We start from the raw sequence: 16,326 nt of genomic DNA on the forward strand, positions 1-16,326 counted from the left end.
CTGAATTGAGCATCTTTTGAAAGGAGGTAATTTTGCCTTCTCAGGTATTGAAGAGACTGGGAGGGAATTCACTGGCTTCTCTGTCTTTCACCCAACCAAAATCCTGCAAAAGCTTTCAGAGCCAACAGGACTTTCAAAAGGTAAACGGAGCTGTTGTCAATCCAAATGAAAGTGCTGAGAGTGTTGTAGATGTTAAACCATAACTGAGAATCTCAGAAACCTTCGATGGGGTCTTAAATATCAAGATGTGGAGGCATGAAAATCTATTGACAGGAGCTAGTCACCTGGATGAAAAACTCTGATTATAGTCTCCATTGATTCCATTTCAAGTTTCTGACCTTCATAAAACAAAGTTTATTCTCTGTAAGTCTAATATTGATCTAAACTAAGAGGAGTCCAATATAACTAAACCTTTTTTCTGTGAAAGGAACTGGAGCAACAGAAATTGACATTTTAGAGATTGGAATTTTAGGATATAGCTCATTGAAATTACCCAAACTACCCATTGGTCTTTGTTGGTATCTGCCATATTCTCATAGTGACATTATTCCAAAGGGTCCTAAGCAAATGGCATCAGCTGCAGTCCAGGTGATGGAGGGAGGAAGGTGTGTTAGGTATAGAGGGAAAAATGAAGAAACAGTAAATCCATATTGCCCATCCTTTAATATAAGGCAGCATGTTATACCAGACATATACAGTTGTGACCAAAATTATTCAACCCCCACTGAAATTGAGTGTTTTGGCCAGTTTGACATTGCTTTTGATCATTCAGTCATCTTGCTTACATTTACATTAAAGAGGCACTTGTAGGTCAGACAAATATAACATAACAGTTATAATGAAATAACCACAAATGTCTTTTCTGTGCTCACAGCATTATCAGTTTTATTCAACCCCCAAGTGACATTCAATCTTAGTACTTAGTACAGCATCCTTTTACAGTTATAACAGCTTTTAAACGTGAAGCATAGCTTGACACAAGTGTCTTGCAGCGATCTACGGGTATCTTCGCCCATTCTTCATGGGCAAAGGCCTCCAGTTCAGTCACATTCTTAGGCTTGCGCACTGCAACTGCTTTCTTTAAGTCCCACCAGAGGTTCTCAATCGGATTTAAGTCTGGTGACTGCGATGGCCACTCCAAAATGTTCCAGCCTTTCCTCTGCAACCATGCTCTAGTGGACTTGGAGGTATGCTTGGGATCATTGTCCTGTTGAAAGGTCCAACGTCTCCCAAGCCTCAGGTGTGTGACGGACTGCATCACGTTTCCATCCAATATCTCCTGGTACTGAAGAGAATTCATGGTACCTTGCACACACTGAAGCTTCCCTGTACCTGCAGAAGCAAAACAGCCCCAAAGCATGATTGACCCTCCACCATGCTTCACAGTAGGCAAGGTGTTCTTTTCATCATAGGCCTTGTTCTTCCTCCTCCAAACATAGCGTTGATCCATGGGCCCAAACAGTTCTAATTTTGTTTCATCAGTCCACAGAACACTATCCCACAACTTTTGTGGTTTGTCCACATGGCTTTTGGCATACTGCAGTCGACTCTTCTTATTCTTTGGAGACAGCAAGGGGGTACGCCTGGGAGTTCTGGCACGGAGGCCTTCATTACGCAGTGTGCGTCTTATTGTCTGGGCTGAAACTTCTGTACCCACATCTGACAAATCTTTTCTCAGTTCCTCAGCAGTCACACGGGGACTTCTCTCCACTCTACGCTTCAGGTAGCGCACAGCAGTCGAAGTCAGCATCTTCTTTCTGCCACGACCAGGTAGCGTTTCAACAGTGCCCTTTGCCTTGAATTTGCGAATGATGCTTCCTAAGGTGTCTCTTGGTATGTTTAACATCTTTGCAATCTTCTTATAGCCATTGCCCTTCCTGTGAAGAGAAATCACCTCTTCTCTTGTCTTCCTGGACCATTCTCTTGCCTTCACCATGTTTGTAACCACACCAGTAAATGTCTAGAAGGAGCTGAGTATCACAGTCATTTTAAAGCTGCCTAATTGGTGCTTATTATGCTTGATTGCTGCTCGGTGACATCCACAGGTGTTTTCAATACCTGATGGAAAGCACCTGTATGAACCTCTGTTCTTCAGAGTGGTAGTCTTTAAGGGGTTGAATAATTGTGGCAATGAAGAAACCACATAAGAACCATTTACTACTGTATTACATAAACAATTGATGTAATTTTAGTTGCATTTGGGTAGTTACAACGTCCTTGTAGGATTTGATTCTGAATACAATTCCAAATGTACACTATAGTCCCTAAACCCCTTTACAGCATTGGGGGTTGAATAATTTTGGTCACAACTGTACAGTACCTTGCCACAAGGGTACTCAGGATAACATTCTAGTTGGGAGTGACACCTGCCCTTTCACCATATCAAGGCCGAACCTGGATGGACAGATGGAGTTCTTACTGGAAAAGCTGGAGGGTCCTGGATCTACTAAGAGGACATAAAAAAAGGAAAGCTCGTGTGAGGGCGAGTAATCTCTTTATTGCTACGCTGGAGGGCTATCCAAGGGTTAAGGGGGGCAAAGCCATACCTATCACTGCTGACATGGGGAGGCAACAGGAAAGAGAGCTTTCAGCATAAGGAAAGCTGAAAACCCGAGCCATGAGGGCTGTCACTGAAGTAATTCTACTGCTGTCAGCAATGATCCCATTATCTACCAATTCAAGCAGTAATTCTTACTTGACTGCTTCTGTCAATTTACCTACTGGAGGAACAAGAAAAGCTGCATTTCTAAATGTGTATTATATTTCTGCTCTCCTAAAATATGAACAAATGTAAAAATATATTTAAAAAATGCAATAGCTTATAGTTGATATAGGTGATATATGAAAATGCATGAGAGTGATTTTATGTACATAACAAACATGGTCACATGACAGCACCTTAAGATTGGCAACATTAATATCAAGTAAGTGACCCAAACATCGAACTACCATGCATTTTACGCCAAAGGGTGTCTTTACAATCTACACTGGGTCAGCATTGGTGAAAAGTGCAGGTATTTGGATAATATTTTCCTTAATTTCTCCCTTAATAGTGCCGAGCCTAACATGGAATCTTGTAAAATCAGCAATGCAAAGTAGTCCAATAAGACTGCCTTTATAGTGCAGCTCTCACAGTCTTACAACCGTGTTTCCCTTTCTTCCCAATAGAGATGTCTTCTGTATCTTTATCTTCTCTTAACTTATTGATGCTCCCTTTCAACTCGTTTCTGACGAACTGCAGAGATAAAAAGACCCTGGGTCATTAGAAATGTTCATGATCTGCCTACTAGCACTTCACAGGTAGCTATGCTGTATATCAAGGGTGTCAAACTGGCGGCCCACCAGCTGTTGCCAAACTACAAGTCCCATGAGGCATTGCAAGAATGACGGTTACAAGCATGACTCCCAAAGGCATAGGCAGTATGGGACTCTTAGTTTGGCAACAGCTGGAGAGCCGCCAGTTTGACAGCCCTGTTATATATCATTAATAATGAAAAAATAAACATAATACATCAAATGGTAATTTTACTATACATAAACATAACATGATTACTTTACATAAACACTATGGGGGAGATTTACTAAAACTGGAGAGTGCAAAATCTGGTGCAGTTGTGCATGGTAGCCAATCAACTTCTAAATTCAGCTTGTTCAGTTAAGCTTTGTCAAAATCTGGAATCTGATTGGTTTCTAAGCAGAGCTGCACCAGATTTTGCACTCTCCGGTTTTTATATCTTTAAGCCTGGGCTCACATATATGTGGTGCGCTACATTACATGTGATTCGCACAGGAACCGCACCACATTCCTTTGCAAATCACATGCGATTTGTGTGCGGTGCAATCGGTAGCCATACATTTTGTATGGCTCTAATCTCACTGCAGCCGCACCAAAAAGGTGAAGGACCCTTTTTTTGGTCCGCACTAGAATTGGATCACATGGGTATTCACACCCACGCAATCCGATTCTGCACATCGCACTGCGTTTTGCAGAACGCTTTCGGGGTGTTGTTAACATACACACCCGCAGCGGTTCACACGAATGGGGTGCGATTCTGATGCGGTGCGGAATTCTCGGGCCGGGGATCCTGATGATGAGCACCCTCATAGTTCATTAGACTTCCTGCAATTCAGTAACTGTCTGCCCGTGTGGGCAGTACAGGCAAGATAGCTGTAGTGAGTGTCTGCAGGAGCCTGTTATGGTTCACGCTTTTTTTACCACCAAAAAATGCACATTTATTACTTTAAAAAGCAAACTTAGACTGTAAGATTTGCAGGTTTCATAGTATTTTATTAGTGCAAAATTCTAATAGATTCCACAAGAGGGAGCTCAAGGTCTGAAACAACAGTAAACGTATATGGCGGTACATAAAACACATACAGGGTAATATAAAACACATACAGAGTAATATACAGCATATATATCATTGACAATGTACTGTAATCAAACATATGTGGTTGATCTTGAATGTACAAGTATGTGCCTTATCCAGACCCCCCTACTGAGGGAAACAACATCTGTTGGCCAGGAAAATCCAATCCAGCTGAAAGGCAGATGCAGATACTGAATGGATAATAAACAAAAAATATGGTTGGGGTGCAGAGCGTAACACAGTGCACCTATGGACTCATTTAGGTTTCTCTGTGACAGAGCTAAAATCAGTTGAAGGAAACCTGTCATGAATGCCTTGCCTTCTTATATAAGCATCCTGGTATCCAATGGGTTAAAGCAATGTCCCAGCTGCTGCTACTGGCCCAATAGACCTCTGATGTCTCCATAAAGAGGTCCTGTCACCTGCCCATGCTATCACTTAGGGCAGGGGTGGGCAACTGTGGCCCTCCAGCTGTTGGTGACCTACAAGTCCCATCATGCCTCTGCCTTTGGGAGTCATGCTTATAACTGTCAGTTTTGCAATGCCTCATGGGACTTGTAGTTCTACAACAGCTGGAGGGCCACGGTTGCCCACCCCTGACTTAGGGGGCTTCTTCGGCCCTTTGTTATAGTAATGAAGTGAATTGAGAAAAATAAAAAAGGGTTACAAAAATTAATTTTGATAAAATAAATAAAAATGATGTAAAATGAAATTTAGGAGCACCCCTGTCACTCCTAGACACACCTCATTGCAAACACACAGCATAGGGTGTGCACAGGCAAGTAAATATAAATTGTGCCACACATGTTGGGTATTACCGTGAATGTCAGAGTGAGAGCAACAATTCTAGGGCCGTAATTAATTGTTAATTATAAACTCATAACCTGTAAAGACTTTAAAAATGTTACCTATGGACAATTTTGATTAGATTTGATTTTTTGAGATTTTGTCTGTGCACACAATTTTAAGGCTTGACATGTTTGGTATCTATTTACTCAACACAACCCATCTTTTACGTTTTAGAAAAAAAATAGGTATAATTTTGTATTTGCACAAAAATTAATTTTAATGTGCTTTGTCCTGAAAATATGTGTAAGATAAACAGCCGCGCAAATGTCACGCAACATAAAAAATTACAACAGGCACTATTTTATTCTCTATGGTCTCTGCTTTCAGAAAACATAAAATAGTTTAGAAGTCTAAAGTACTTTCTAGCAAAAAAATGCAGATTTTATTATGTGTGTAAAAAAACTTTAAAGTTTCCCTGAAAAATAAAGGCTGCCAGTGGTCTCCTGATGAAAATTCCTGCCATGGTGCAACTCTAGATTTACTAGTTCCTGGGTCACTGGCCAAGAACAAGTATTAAGATCTTGGGTACTTATCTTGGGTTTGTGATACAGAATGTAATAAAGTCAGAAAGCAAACATGGTCATGGGCTAATTAGGTTTTTCAGGAAAGGGTCAACAAGGGCAGCTTCCATATAGCCATGGCTGGCAAGACTGCTACCTTAGCATTTAACTGCAATTGCTATTCAAAAAGCATCATGTTCCCTTGCTCTTTCTGTACCAACATACCTTTTTCTTACTTCCATACATTTAGAGCAGGTTACCAACCTTTGGGAATGTATTTATAAAACAAATCGCATAGCTGTTCATCCATCAAAACTGCATGTAAATAGGGCAGAAGCAAATGTTCTTTAAATCAAATTTTATTCTTTGATTTTTAATTAAGAAAACTGAAAAGGGGAACACCACATTATGGTCACTGGATGGAGCTAAGGGGCATACTTCTCTCCTATGATACTCATCACCATCTAGTGGCCATAATAGGGTATTTTCTCCATTCTCACTGCTTTGCTCAATAAATAACATTCTACCTGCAGAGAATATAGCCAGAGGCGGCTCAAGGCTTAGTGAGGCCTTAGGCCAGGGGTAGGCAACCTGCGACTCTCCAGCTGTTGCAGGACTACAAGTTCCATCATGCCTCTGCAAGTCATAGCTGTAACTGTCAGTTTTGTAATGTTGCAGTGCCTCATGGGAAATGTAGTTCCACAACAGCTAGAGAGCCGCAGGTTGCCTACCCCTGCCTTAGGCAAAACATTGACACGAGTCCCCACTCATGCCCTCATCCATAATGGGAAAATAATTAAAAAATAGGTGTATAAATTAAAAATTAGCTGTATAAATTGCCCCATATATCCAGCAAAGAGATGTGCCCCACAAATCCAGCAAAGAGACATGCCCATTATATTTAGCAAAGAGACATCCCCCATATATCCAGCAAAAAGAAATCCCCTATATATCCAGCAAAGAGACATCCTGCATATATTCAGCAAAGAGACATGCCCCATATATTTAGCAAAGAGACATCCCCCATATATCCAGCAAAGAGACATTCCCAGATATCCAGCTAACAGCCCAATCCAGCTAAAAGACAGCCCAATCCAGCTAAGAAACAGTTCAATTCACAGTCAAATCCAGCTAAGAGGCAGTCCCAGCTAAGAGACAGTCCAATCCAGCTAGGAGACAATCCAAACTAGATAAGAGACAGCCCAATCCAGCTAGGAGACAGCCTAATCCAGCTAAGAGATAGCCCAACCTAGCTAAGAGACAGCCCAATCCAGCTAGGAGACAGCCTAATCCAGCTAAGAGACAGCCCAAACCAGCTAAGAGACAGTGACAGAGACCCACATCCAAGCAGCAAAGCCCTTTGTATTGCAACATTGCTAATCAAAAATTTATCTTTACAACGGCAGCTGTACAACTTCTCTCAATTGTCTGTTTCCACAGCAGTGCAGCACAGTGATCACTGAGGAGCAGTCAGGCTACATGTGGCGTTGCTGTTCTTCTACACAGATCCCAGTGCGACTGCCGCCAAGGAGCATCCGGTCTGCAGGGAGAGGCAGAGTGCGGTTGATATCACTCCGCCTTCCCTTCCTCTCTCTAAGGCTGTAGTGCAGCCAGAACTATTCAGCCCTATCGACGATTGTCGGCTTATCTGGCAGTGCAGCGGCCACCAGCTCACTTTGTGGCCAATCTCCAGGCCAGCCCAGAAAAAAAGCCCTGGCGTTAGGCAAATTAGGCAGCCATGAGGCCCCTGTGAGTGCAAACCATAGGCAGCCGCCTAATTAAAGAACCATCTCTGCTGAGAAAACTCGGTTTTACCCTATTTGCACAGAATGAATTTACATACAGTTTCAATGAACAAACAGCTATGTGAAGTTTTTTTTTGCACATTCACTCATTGGTAAATGCTAATTAACAGCCCTATCTGGTCTACACAGGAACAGTTACGAATATCCGCCCCTTACTTTCACTAAATAAAGTACCGAACTAATTCAGCATCCATCCCAAGCTTCCAGTGTGAACTGTCCTGTGCTGCTTTATTCAATACTCTGTATAGGGCTGTTAAGGAATAATGTATAGGATGCCAGTCCATCGTTGAAAGCACAATTCAAATCTGCTACAATTTGCCTTCATTTTATTCTAAATTGTGTGCCATCCTAATTTATAGGCCATGATAAGCTATCAGAGTGTGATATATTATTCTGTGCTGCTTCATTCCATACAAAGCTGCTAAGGTTTGATGTATAGGATGGCAGTCCATCACTAAGATCATAGTTCAAATGATTTCCCCAGCTAGTAGGACTATGGAAGTGACAGCTCTATTTTATACAAAAAGACATAGAAGGAAAAATAATGGATCTGTTACTTCACTAAAATTAGATCTGGAAACTCCTTGTGAGGGAATGTTCCTCTTTCCCTTTGACATAACCTAGAAATAAATTGTGGATGACTCAAAAAGCTGGACAGAACACTTGGCTTGGAATAGAAGAGTACAAAGATGCGGCAAGCTATCACAGTATTTGCCATTAGTATTTTTATGCCAACATCTTGAAGATGCCCCCACACATCCGACGGTAAATCTCAATCCCTTTCTTTATACAGCCTGCTGATCCTTTTAAAATGTGTCCAAGTCCTGCCTTACTGCTGAAGAGTAGGATGTCCAAAATGAATTACTGATTTACTGCATTCCCATATACAGCAACAGAATAAATGAATGGGTTTCTAAAAGGTCATCCCCACCCAAAACTGGCATGGAGCCTCGTGGGCAGAGTCGGTACGGTTTTATAACATCTTGGATGCTCTAACAAGGTGATTTGACTGCCATAAAAAAACATGGAACTTTAGAAAATTAAGTCCTTCTAGATTACTTCAGGCTGGCTCATTTTGCAGGTATAACTATGTAAAACATTAAAAATAAGTGCCTATACTGTTTAAAATCCAGTAATACACTGTCCCACCCTGCTCTGTATATGCTCAGTTGCTCTCTAGTTTTCGGCAGTGTGCTGAAAATGTAGATGCCAATCTGCTGACAGCCTAAAGATTTACTGCTGCTCAGGGGCTTTGGGCTTCAGCAAGAAAAAACAGGAACAATGCCAGAGGCAATTTACAGCACACACTAATTTCAGTAGCAGAATTATTAATGTACAATGTATGTTCCATGCTAAAGACCATTATTTTTCCTCCAGTTGTTATGGGTAAAGTTTTTCTTTAATTCCTGACTCTCTTCCAGTTTACCTGGGAATGGGTGGCACAGTGGCTTAGTGGTTTGCACGTCTGCCTTGCAATAAATGGGTCATGGGTTCGATTCCCGACTATGGTGCCTCCTGCATGGAGTTTGCATGTTCTCCCTGTGCTTGTGTGGGTTTTCTCCAGGTGCTCTGGTTTCCTCCCACACTCCAAAGACATGCTGGTAGGTTAATTGGATCCTGTCTAAATTGGCCCTAATATGTGTATGTATGAATGCGAGTTAGGGACCTTAGATTGTACACCCCTTGAGGGTTAGGGACTGATGTGAATGTTCAATATATAAGTACATGAAATGAAATAAATAAATTGGTTGCCCCTGCTGATTTATGTGTACAACAGCACCCTCTGTTTTATTCTTTTTAATATAAAATAAAAAAGAAATTCCAACATGGAGAGTAGAACCCCCTCACAATAGTCACAGTGGGTGTGCACATCAAGGTACCTAAATGCAAATATCGCAAGAGAGATAAGCAAAGTAGTTTAATTCTTCAGATACCAAAAACTGAAATATCAATTTTGGGTGGACTGGTTAGTTAAAACTGTTAAGATGAATTACATCTTTCCGCTGCTGTAACCCCCTGGTGGCAGAACAGGGGGACTTGTAGACCCAGCTGCTGCACTTACACTGACTGAGCTGTCACTTGCAGCTGCCCTCAGATGCCGTTTGTGTTCAGCAGCCAATGGGATGAGCTCCTAATCTTTGAGAGCCAATCACAGTGTTTATGTGATTGTGACACAACCTCTGCCTCTCGGCATTAACACCCATTTAAATGGCTGCTAGCAGGAAGGAGTTAAGCTGACTCTTTTTATATATCTATAAAGGCATTGGGGCTGATTTACTAAAGGCAAATACACAGTTCACTTGGCAAGGGAACCTGCACTTTGCTAGGGAATTTCTCCTGGAGCTTAGTGAATGTGGTGAAGCTCTACTGTCTTTCATCACCCAGTCAAGGACAAGAATGCTGTTTTTTTTTTATTTTCTTGGCACGTGATTGAGTATTCTTTGCAAAGTAAAAATTCTGCACATTCACTAAGCTCTTGGGACAATTCCCATGTACTGTGCAACTCCCCTTGCAAAGTGAACAGCCTATTTGCCTTCAGTAAATCAACTACATAATGTACATTTAAATAGATAAATGAGTCAAAGTTCTTGTTGTGAAAAAGTCTCTGAAATTCAAGCATGATATGGTAAGTCAATACATACATATATACTGTATTTGTTAAACTGTGCAATATGGAAGACATGAGCATATGTCTGCAGCAAGATTAGAATTCCCTAGTCCTGATGCCTGACTTCTGTTGATCTTGGCAGAACAGAAATCGATATCTGGTGTAATGCACAGCTATACTGTTCAGTGGTCTGTAGAGGTAATTATATCACATTCAAGACTCACCTAAGTCATTATTCTTTGTAATGGCTGCTGCCGCTCTAGTCCTTGGACCTTGCTGTGTAAATTGATATCCAAATTTCAGAATTGCTGAGTTCTCTTCAAGCATTTGAGCAATTTCCATCTCCACGGCAGTCCCCAGCTGCTGTCTCTGCACACAGGGAAATGGATGTGAGCCATGGCTGAGTCCGCTCCCATACTGCCATGCTAAATAAATGATTACACATTTACCTGATTGGCAATTTTGATCTCAGTTAAGGTCTTATTCTCTTTCAGGACTTCCACAAGAGCCAGGATTCCACTTCCCGTGATAAAGTTTGTTTCCACGTTTAGACTTCTCAATGTTTTATTCACTTTCAGCATATCTGCAAAAGCCTGTATAATGACAGAGCTGTTAAGTCCAGAAATACTTATACTCTTCATTATACTAAATTCCAGCCATGTTCACAAAATGCACCAAAACTGCAGCTACCACAAGTATGATTTTTAAAAAGAGGGTAAAAGTAAAAAACAGTAACTATCACAATTGATAAGATTGGGTGCTCATTACCTTAGCCGACTTAAATCAGTAAACCGCCACAAGAATATAAAAAAAAAATTGGGCTCCCCTTCAGGTTGAAAGTGACATTAAACCTTTGGGTTTTTTAAATTAAAATAATAAACATACTCCTATACTTACCTGCTCTGTGTAATGCTTTTTCACAGAGCAGCCCTGATCCTCCTCTTCTGGGGTTCCCTTTTCCCTCTTCTTTGGTGGCTGCCCCCATGGAAAGTAGATTCCCATGGGGGGACCCGTGCGGGCTCGCTCCTGAACCACCCTGTCTATGTCCACTGACACAGAGCGGGCAGCTCAGCCCCGCACATTGCTCCTGTATCGCAGAATTTGATTGACAACAGCAGGAGCCAATAGCTCCCGTTGCTATCAATCTGCCCAAGGAGGAGAAAGACAGAGGCTAGAGCCGCTGCTCTTGTGCACATTACTGGATCGGATCAGGCTCAGATAATAAAAAGGGAGAGCTTGAGCACAGAAGGGTTTTCACCTTAATGCATAGAATATATTAAGGTGAAAAACCCTAAGGCTTTAGGACCACTTTAAGTCATAATGTACTAATATGCAATGCACACTAGCACATTATGGCAGACTTACCTGCATACGGAGCCCTCTAGCGCAGCACTGTCAATGCTCTCCGACGCCCCCCCACCTTCACCCGGTCTTCCTTCCAGGTTCATGGGCTCCGGCTATTTGAATGGTCGGGGATGCAATGACATTTCTTCAGCACATGCGTGCGAGAGCCCCAGCCAAGGCACGGCGCTCTGCATTCTACTGCATAATGTATGCCCTGAATGCAGAGCATCAATGCACATGCGTGGGTGACACTATTGGTTTTTGCTGATGAGATTATCTCCTAAACAGTACACATTTAGTAGGTATTAATTGTAGCTACAGGTAAGCCTGACTGTAAGCTTACCTGTAGGTACAACCTAAAAGATAAGTTCACCGTTGGGAACATGCTACATGTAACATGTTCCCAATGCTGCAGCCGTGGTCCACTGACCCCCCCCCCCCTCCGTGGCAGAAGTACGAGGAAAAGTTCCCCCTACTAAATGGTTGATATAAACAGCTTGGCCATGTGGGACTCTGCCCACATGGCCAGGTCATTCATTCACAGTATTCTGTGAATGAAATAACTACTTAGTGGCTGTTGGCTTGTAGTCCTTAATGAACTACCATGGCACTGTGGAGCGCCATGGTAGTTCATTGATTCTTCCTGTCAGTAAATCTACTTGCATCCTGTACGGGCAAGCAGATATTCTGACAGGTCTGCAGGAGACCTACATGGCACCAGCAATCTGCTGATCGCTGGTGCAATGCTTTACAGGAACCTGCAGCCAAAAATAATAAATGCGCATTTATTATTTTTGGGCAACAGGTGAAGATATCCTTTAAAAAATAGAGTTTGCCACCGCTTTAAGAGATGACATCTGATTCTAAAGGCAAAGCTGAGACTTTCTTTTTGAAAACCTTTAATGGTGGTTTCAGAAAGAATGTATTAATTTTGCTTTCTTTAGAGGTGGTCAGCCTAAAGCCAAACTCCAAGTATATGACTTTAAATAGTTTGTTTGGGTCAAGCTAGCTCAAACAAACTATTTTCTTGACTAAGAAATGTGCCTGCTCGGAGAGCTGTATAAACGAAGTGTAGCATCAGCTATACACAGTATACAGCTCAGTGTTCCGGCAGCGGGATGGGGATTTCCAACCAATTCCTGGAACAAAATCGAGTCAAGCTAAGAGATGCACAACCTTTCATAGGAAGTATAGGGGGAGATTTACTAAAACTGGAGCAATTAGAATCTGGTGGAGCTGTGCATGGTAGCCAATCAGCTTCTAACTTCAGCTTGTTCAATTAAGCTTTGGCAATAAAACCTGGAATCTGATTAATTTCTATGCAGAGCTGCACCAGATTCTGCACCATGCAGTTTTAGTAAATAACCCCCATTGTATTTTTAGAAATGGATACAAGGCTTCTACTGATTGGATGAGGTGGAGATTGTGGCATCGTCCACCTGCCTCTACACATCAGCCAATCAGAGAAAGCCTTGTATTCATTCATAAAATACAAGACTTTGTGTGAATAGCTGAGCAGCGCAGAGCCCGGCCCTTTCTACGCAACTGCCAAAACACTGTGTTGTATACTGTATGCAGACGATGCCATGTACAATTTATACAGGGCTCCCAGCGGGTGTATTTATTAGTGTAGGAAATATTTGTGGCCAGCTTGGCTCAAATGAAGATAGTAAACCTGAGGTTCAGCTTTACAGACCCTCAATGCCAGAGCCACATCATTTTGATTTAAAGCAAATAAAAAGGACAACAAATTCTTTAAGCTTTCAAGAAAAGGCAGGCTCCCAGCAGATTCATTGGATGGTCAATATAGCACTGAACCCCATACAAACAGTTAAATATACAGCATCATTCCTAAACTATCAGAGAATTTTCTATACTATTCTGTGCTGTTTTACTCAATACTCTATACAAGGCTGTTAAGGAATGATGTATAGGATGGCAGTTCATCCATGTAGGAAAGGATTCTCTGTACTTTCTCCATTGGCAGCATTGTGTACCTTGGTACTATGAAGCTACTGCAGCCTCCCACTCTAGCTGAGCCAAGATAGACAATCAGGGTTCATACTGCACACATTGTAGCTACAGAATGTGATATATATGTTTAAGGGTGAGGAGAGGACATTGATCCATGCAGTTCAACCTGATTGTGTTTGTGATATGGTTATTAATATAGAGGCACGGATCTCTAATGTGCTAAATCTATGGCTCAGCAGGATACATGAGGGAATGTTTTTGTAAAATGTGTACCTACACTTCTCCCAGGGAAGTCACATAACCATGACATACTCAAAGCTTCTTTAGGCTACCTATCATAACCCCAATGCTATTACCACCACTAAAGTCAATAGGAACTGTTACCCAACAATTACTGCCTGGACTGTCTCATATACAGTACTAACAATGTTTGATACAAAGCATTAATCTACAAGGTAGGTAACACTGATTATAGGTAAGGATTCTGTGAAATAGGTATAAGTGAGCGCTAAAGGTAAAAAAGCTGCTGGACACAAAAGGTACCAAAAACAACCTCCAAAATTCACATACAGATAAGAGTGCAGCGCTTATAAAAACAAATGAAACATTTAAAATCTATGACACACAAAATTATATATCAAAGTGCAAGGGTGTATAACTGCAAAATGCAGGCAAGATATAGTTCCTATGCTGTCCCTTATAGGGTGACTTGATATGGTATAAGTGCTCAGTTCACAGTCTCCCAGTAGGTGGGGTGAGGTGGGGGATCAAATGGATCCCTGTTGACACACGGTGATAACCAAGAAAAACGATATGTGGCGATATCCAAAATTGGTATAAGATTGTGCACTCACCAGATGCACAATCAATATGCTCTCATAGCATAGCATACCTCCTATGTGTAAGTGCGGTTGCACGAAACGCGTCAGCAGGAACTGCGGCACAGTGACGTACTATTGCCACCAGCACCACTGGGGTCCCGGCGGCCAACTTACTTTCTTGTCTGGTCAGTATTGTGTTATTATACCCTTTTATACTGGATGGAATAAACACACGCATGTTCAAGCAGTATCACGCTATTCTGGCCTCCTTTTCTCTCTGGGGCTCTTTGGTGAGCTTCCAACCACCTACAGAGCCAAGAGCAATAGGGGAACAGAGCCATGCATGACAGCTGAGGGTCCACAACGCGGAAATAGACCAGACCTTGCTTCAGATGAGTCCTGGAGTCATACCTTAAGAGGGGTTCTCTTACATGCGCATATTGATTGTGTATCTGGTGAGTGCACAATCTTATACCAATTTTGGATATCACCACATATCGTTTTTCTTGGTTATCACCGTGTGTCAACAGGGATCCATTTGATCCCCCACCTCACCCCACCTACTGGGAGATTGTGAACTGAGCACTTATACCATATCAAGTCACCCTATAAGGGACAGCATAAGAACTATATCTTGCCTGCGTTTTGCAGTTATACACCCTTGCACTTTGATATATAATTTTGTGTGTCATAGATTTTAAATGTTTCATTTGTTTTTATAAGCGCTGCACTCTTATCTGTATGTATAGGTAAGGATTGCTACAGATGAAAGACTTCCAGTAAAATAAATTTAAATACAAATCTTGTGAGCTTGTAATTTCCTGTGCTCTCAGCTTGTCCCCAGTACCCTCTGTGGGTTACAAAACACCTTCCTGCTGTTGGAAAAAAGGAGAAGGGAGTGTTCTGTAGTCCTGTTCTTGGGTAACATACTGCCCCTTCATAGATACAGGACAAGATAAACTATTGTTGGTATGCCAAAATATTGGGTGCAAGGTGTTTTTTTCTTTTTTTTTGTTTGGCTGCACCAAGTAGTTCAGTTTAAAAAATCCCAAATGCAACTTTTCGCACAAAAAGTCCCACAAATGTTAATGCAAAAAGGGGTGTGCAGTAGTACACTAAGAAAATGATAACGCCAAATACACTATACATGCTGCAACATATTTATTTATTTATTTGACATGCGACGTGCCAGAATGTCACGTGCAAGAATTTGCATTCTTCAACAACAGCCAGTCCTAGTGTATCTGGCCCACAATGTGATGAGTGAGAGTTATCACGCCACGACAGGCAGCATGTTACTGGCAGGATCACCAGGTAGATATCAAAGTAAGGAAAAAAAACTGAAAAAAACAACTAATGCAGCCACCACATGGAAGGACTGTTAAGCTGCAATATATTGCATTTTTGTTCTTGGGTTTAGATACACTTTAATGAAATAATTCTGTAATGTGTGTAATGACTTACTATAGATACTGGATCATTACTTCTTGTTGCTGCAAGGCTGAAAGACTTCACATGGGTATTCGACTCCAAAGCTTTTGCAAATTCTTTCAGTGTTGGTATTGGAATGTTCTAAAGTGCATAAAAAATATGATTACCGGCATACTATAGCATTTTACCAGTATGTTGTGGTTTATGGCGAACATGATAAATGGACACAATCTGTAAATAATTTTTATATCCAGGTAATTAAACAAGCAGGCATATGAACAAATTTGTGACAGAATCCATGCAAATCAGACTCACTATTATTATTATTATTATTCAGTATTTATAAAGCGCCAATAGTTCGCTCAGCGCTGTACATTACAAAGGGGGACAGAACATGTGACAGAACAATACCAATACAATGCAAAACATGAGGGGATCGAGGGCCCTGCTCTTTCAAGCTTACAATCTAGGAGGGAGGGGATGGTGGCACAGGAGGAGATAGCTGTGGGGGATGGAGTGGTAGGAAGAGTGGAGGAGGTCGGCAAGTTAGCAGGGGGCGGGGTAGGCTTCCCTGAAGAGATGGGTTTTCAGGGTGCGCCTAAAGGAGAGGAGAGTAGGTGATAA

The 16,326-nt window shown here is 41.7% G+C and overlaps 1 protein-coding gene across 1 annotated transcript in view; it reads right to left on the reverse strand.

The window, feature by feature from the left end:
- Positions 1-646: 646 nt before the first annotated feature.
- Positions 647-16,326, reverse strand: part of LOC149455896 (tropomodulin-2-like) — a 159,644-nt gene continuing 143,964 nt past the window's right edge. Inside the window, exons 7-10 of the mRNA XM_089685764.1 lie at positions 15,736-15,843; positions 10,582-10,725; positions 10,357-10,501; positions 647-3,235 (exon numbers count right to left, since the gene is read on the reverse strand). Of these exons, the coding sequence (XP_089541890.1) occupies positions 3,201-3,235; positions 10,357-10,501; positions 10,582-10,725; positions 15,736-15,843 (432 nt within the window). The 3' untranslated portion in view covers positions 647-3,200. The remainder of the gene's footprint in view (positions 3,236-10,356; positions 10,502-10,581; positions 10,726-15,735; positions 15,844-16,326) is intronic.

This window comes from Staurois parvus, unplaced genomic scaffold, assembly GCF_062004578.1.
Source record: "Staurois parvus isolate SC_StPar_1 unplaced genomic scaffold, SC_StPar_1.0 ptg000385l, whole genome shotgun sequence".
Lineage (NCBI taxonomy): Eukaryota > Metazoa > Chordata > Amphibia > Anura > Ranidae > Staurois > Staurois parvus.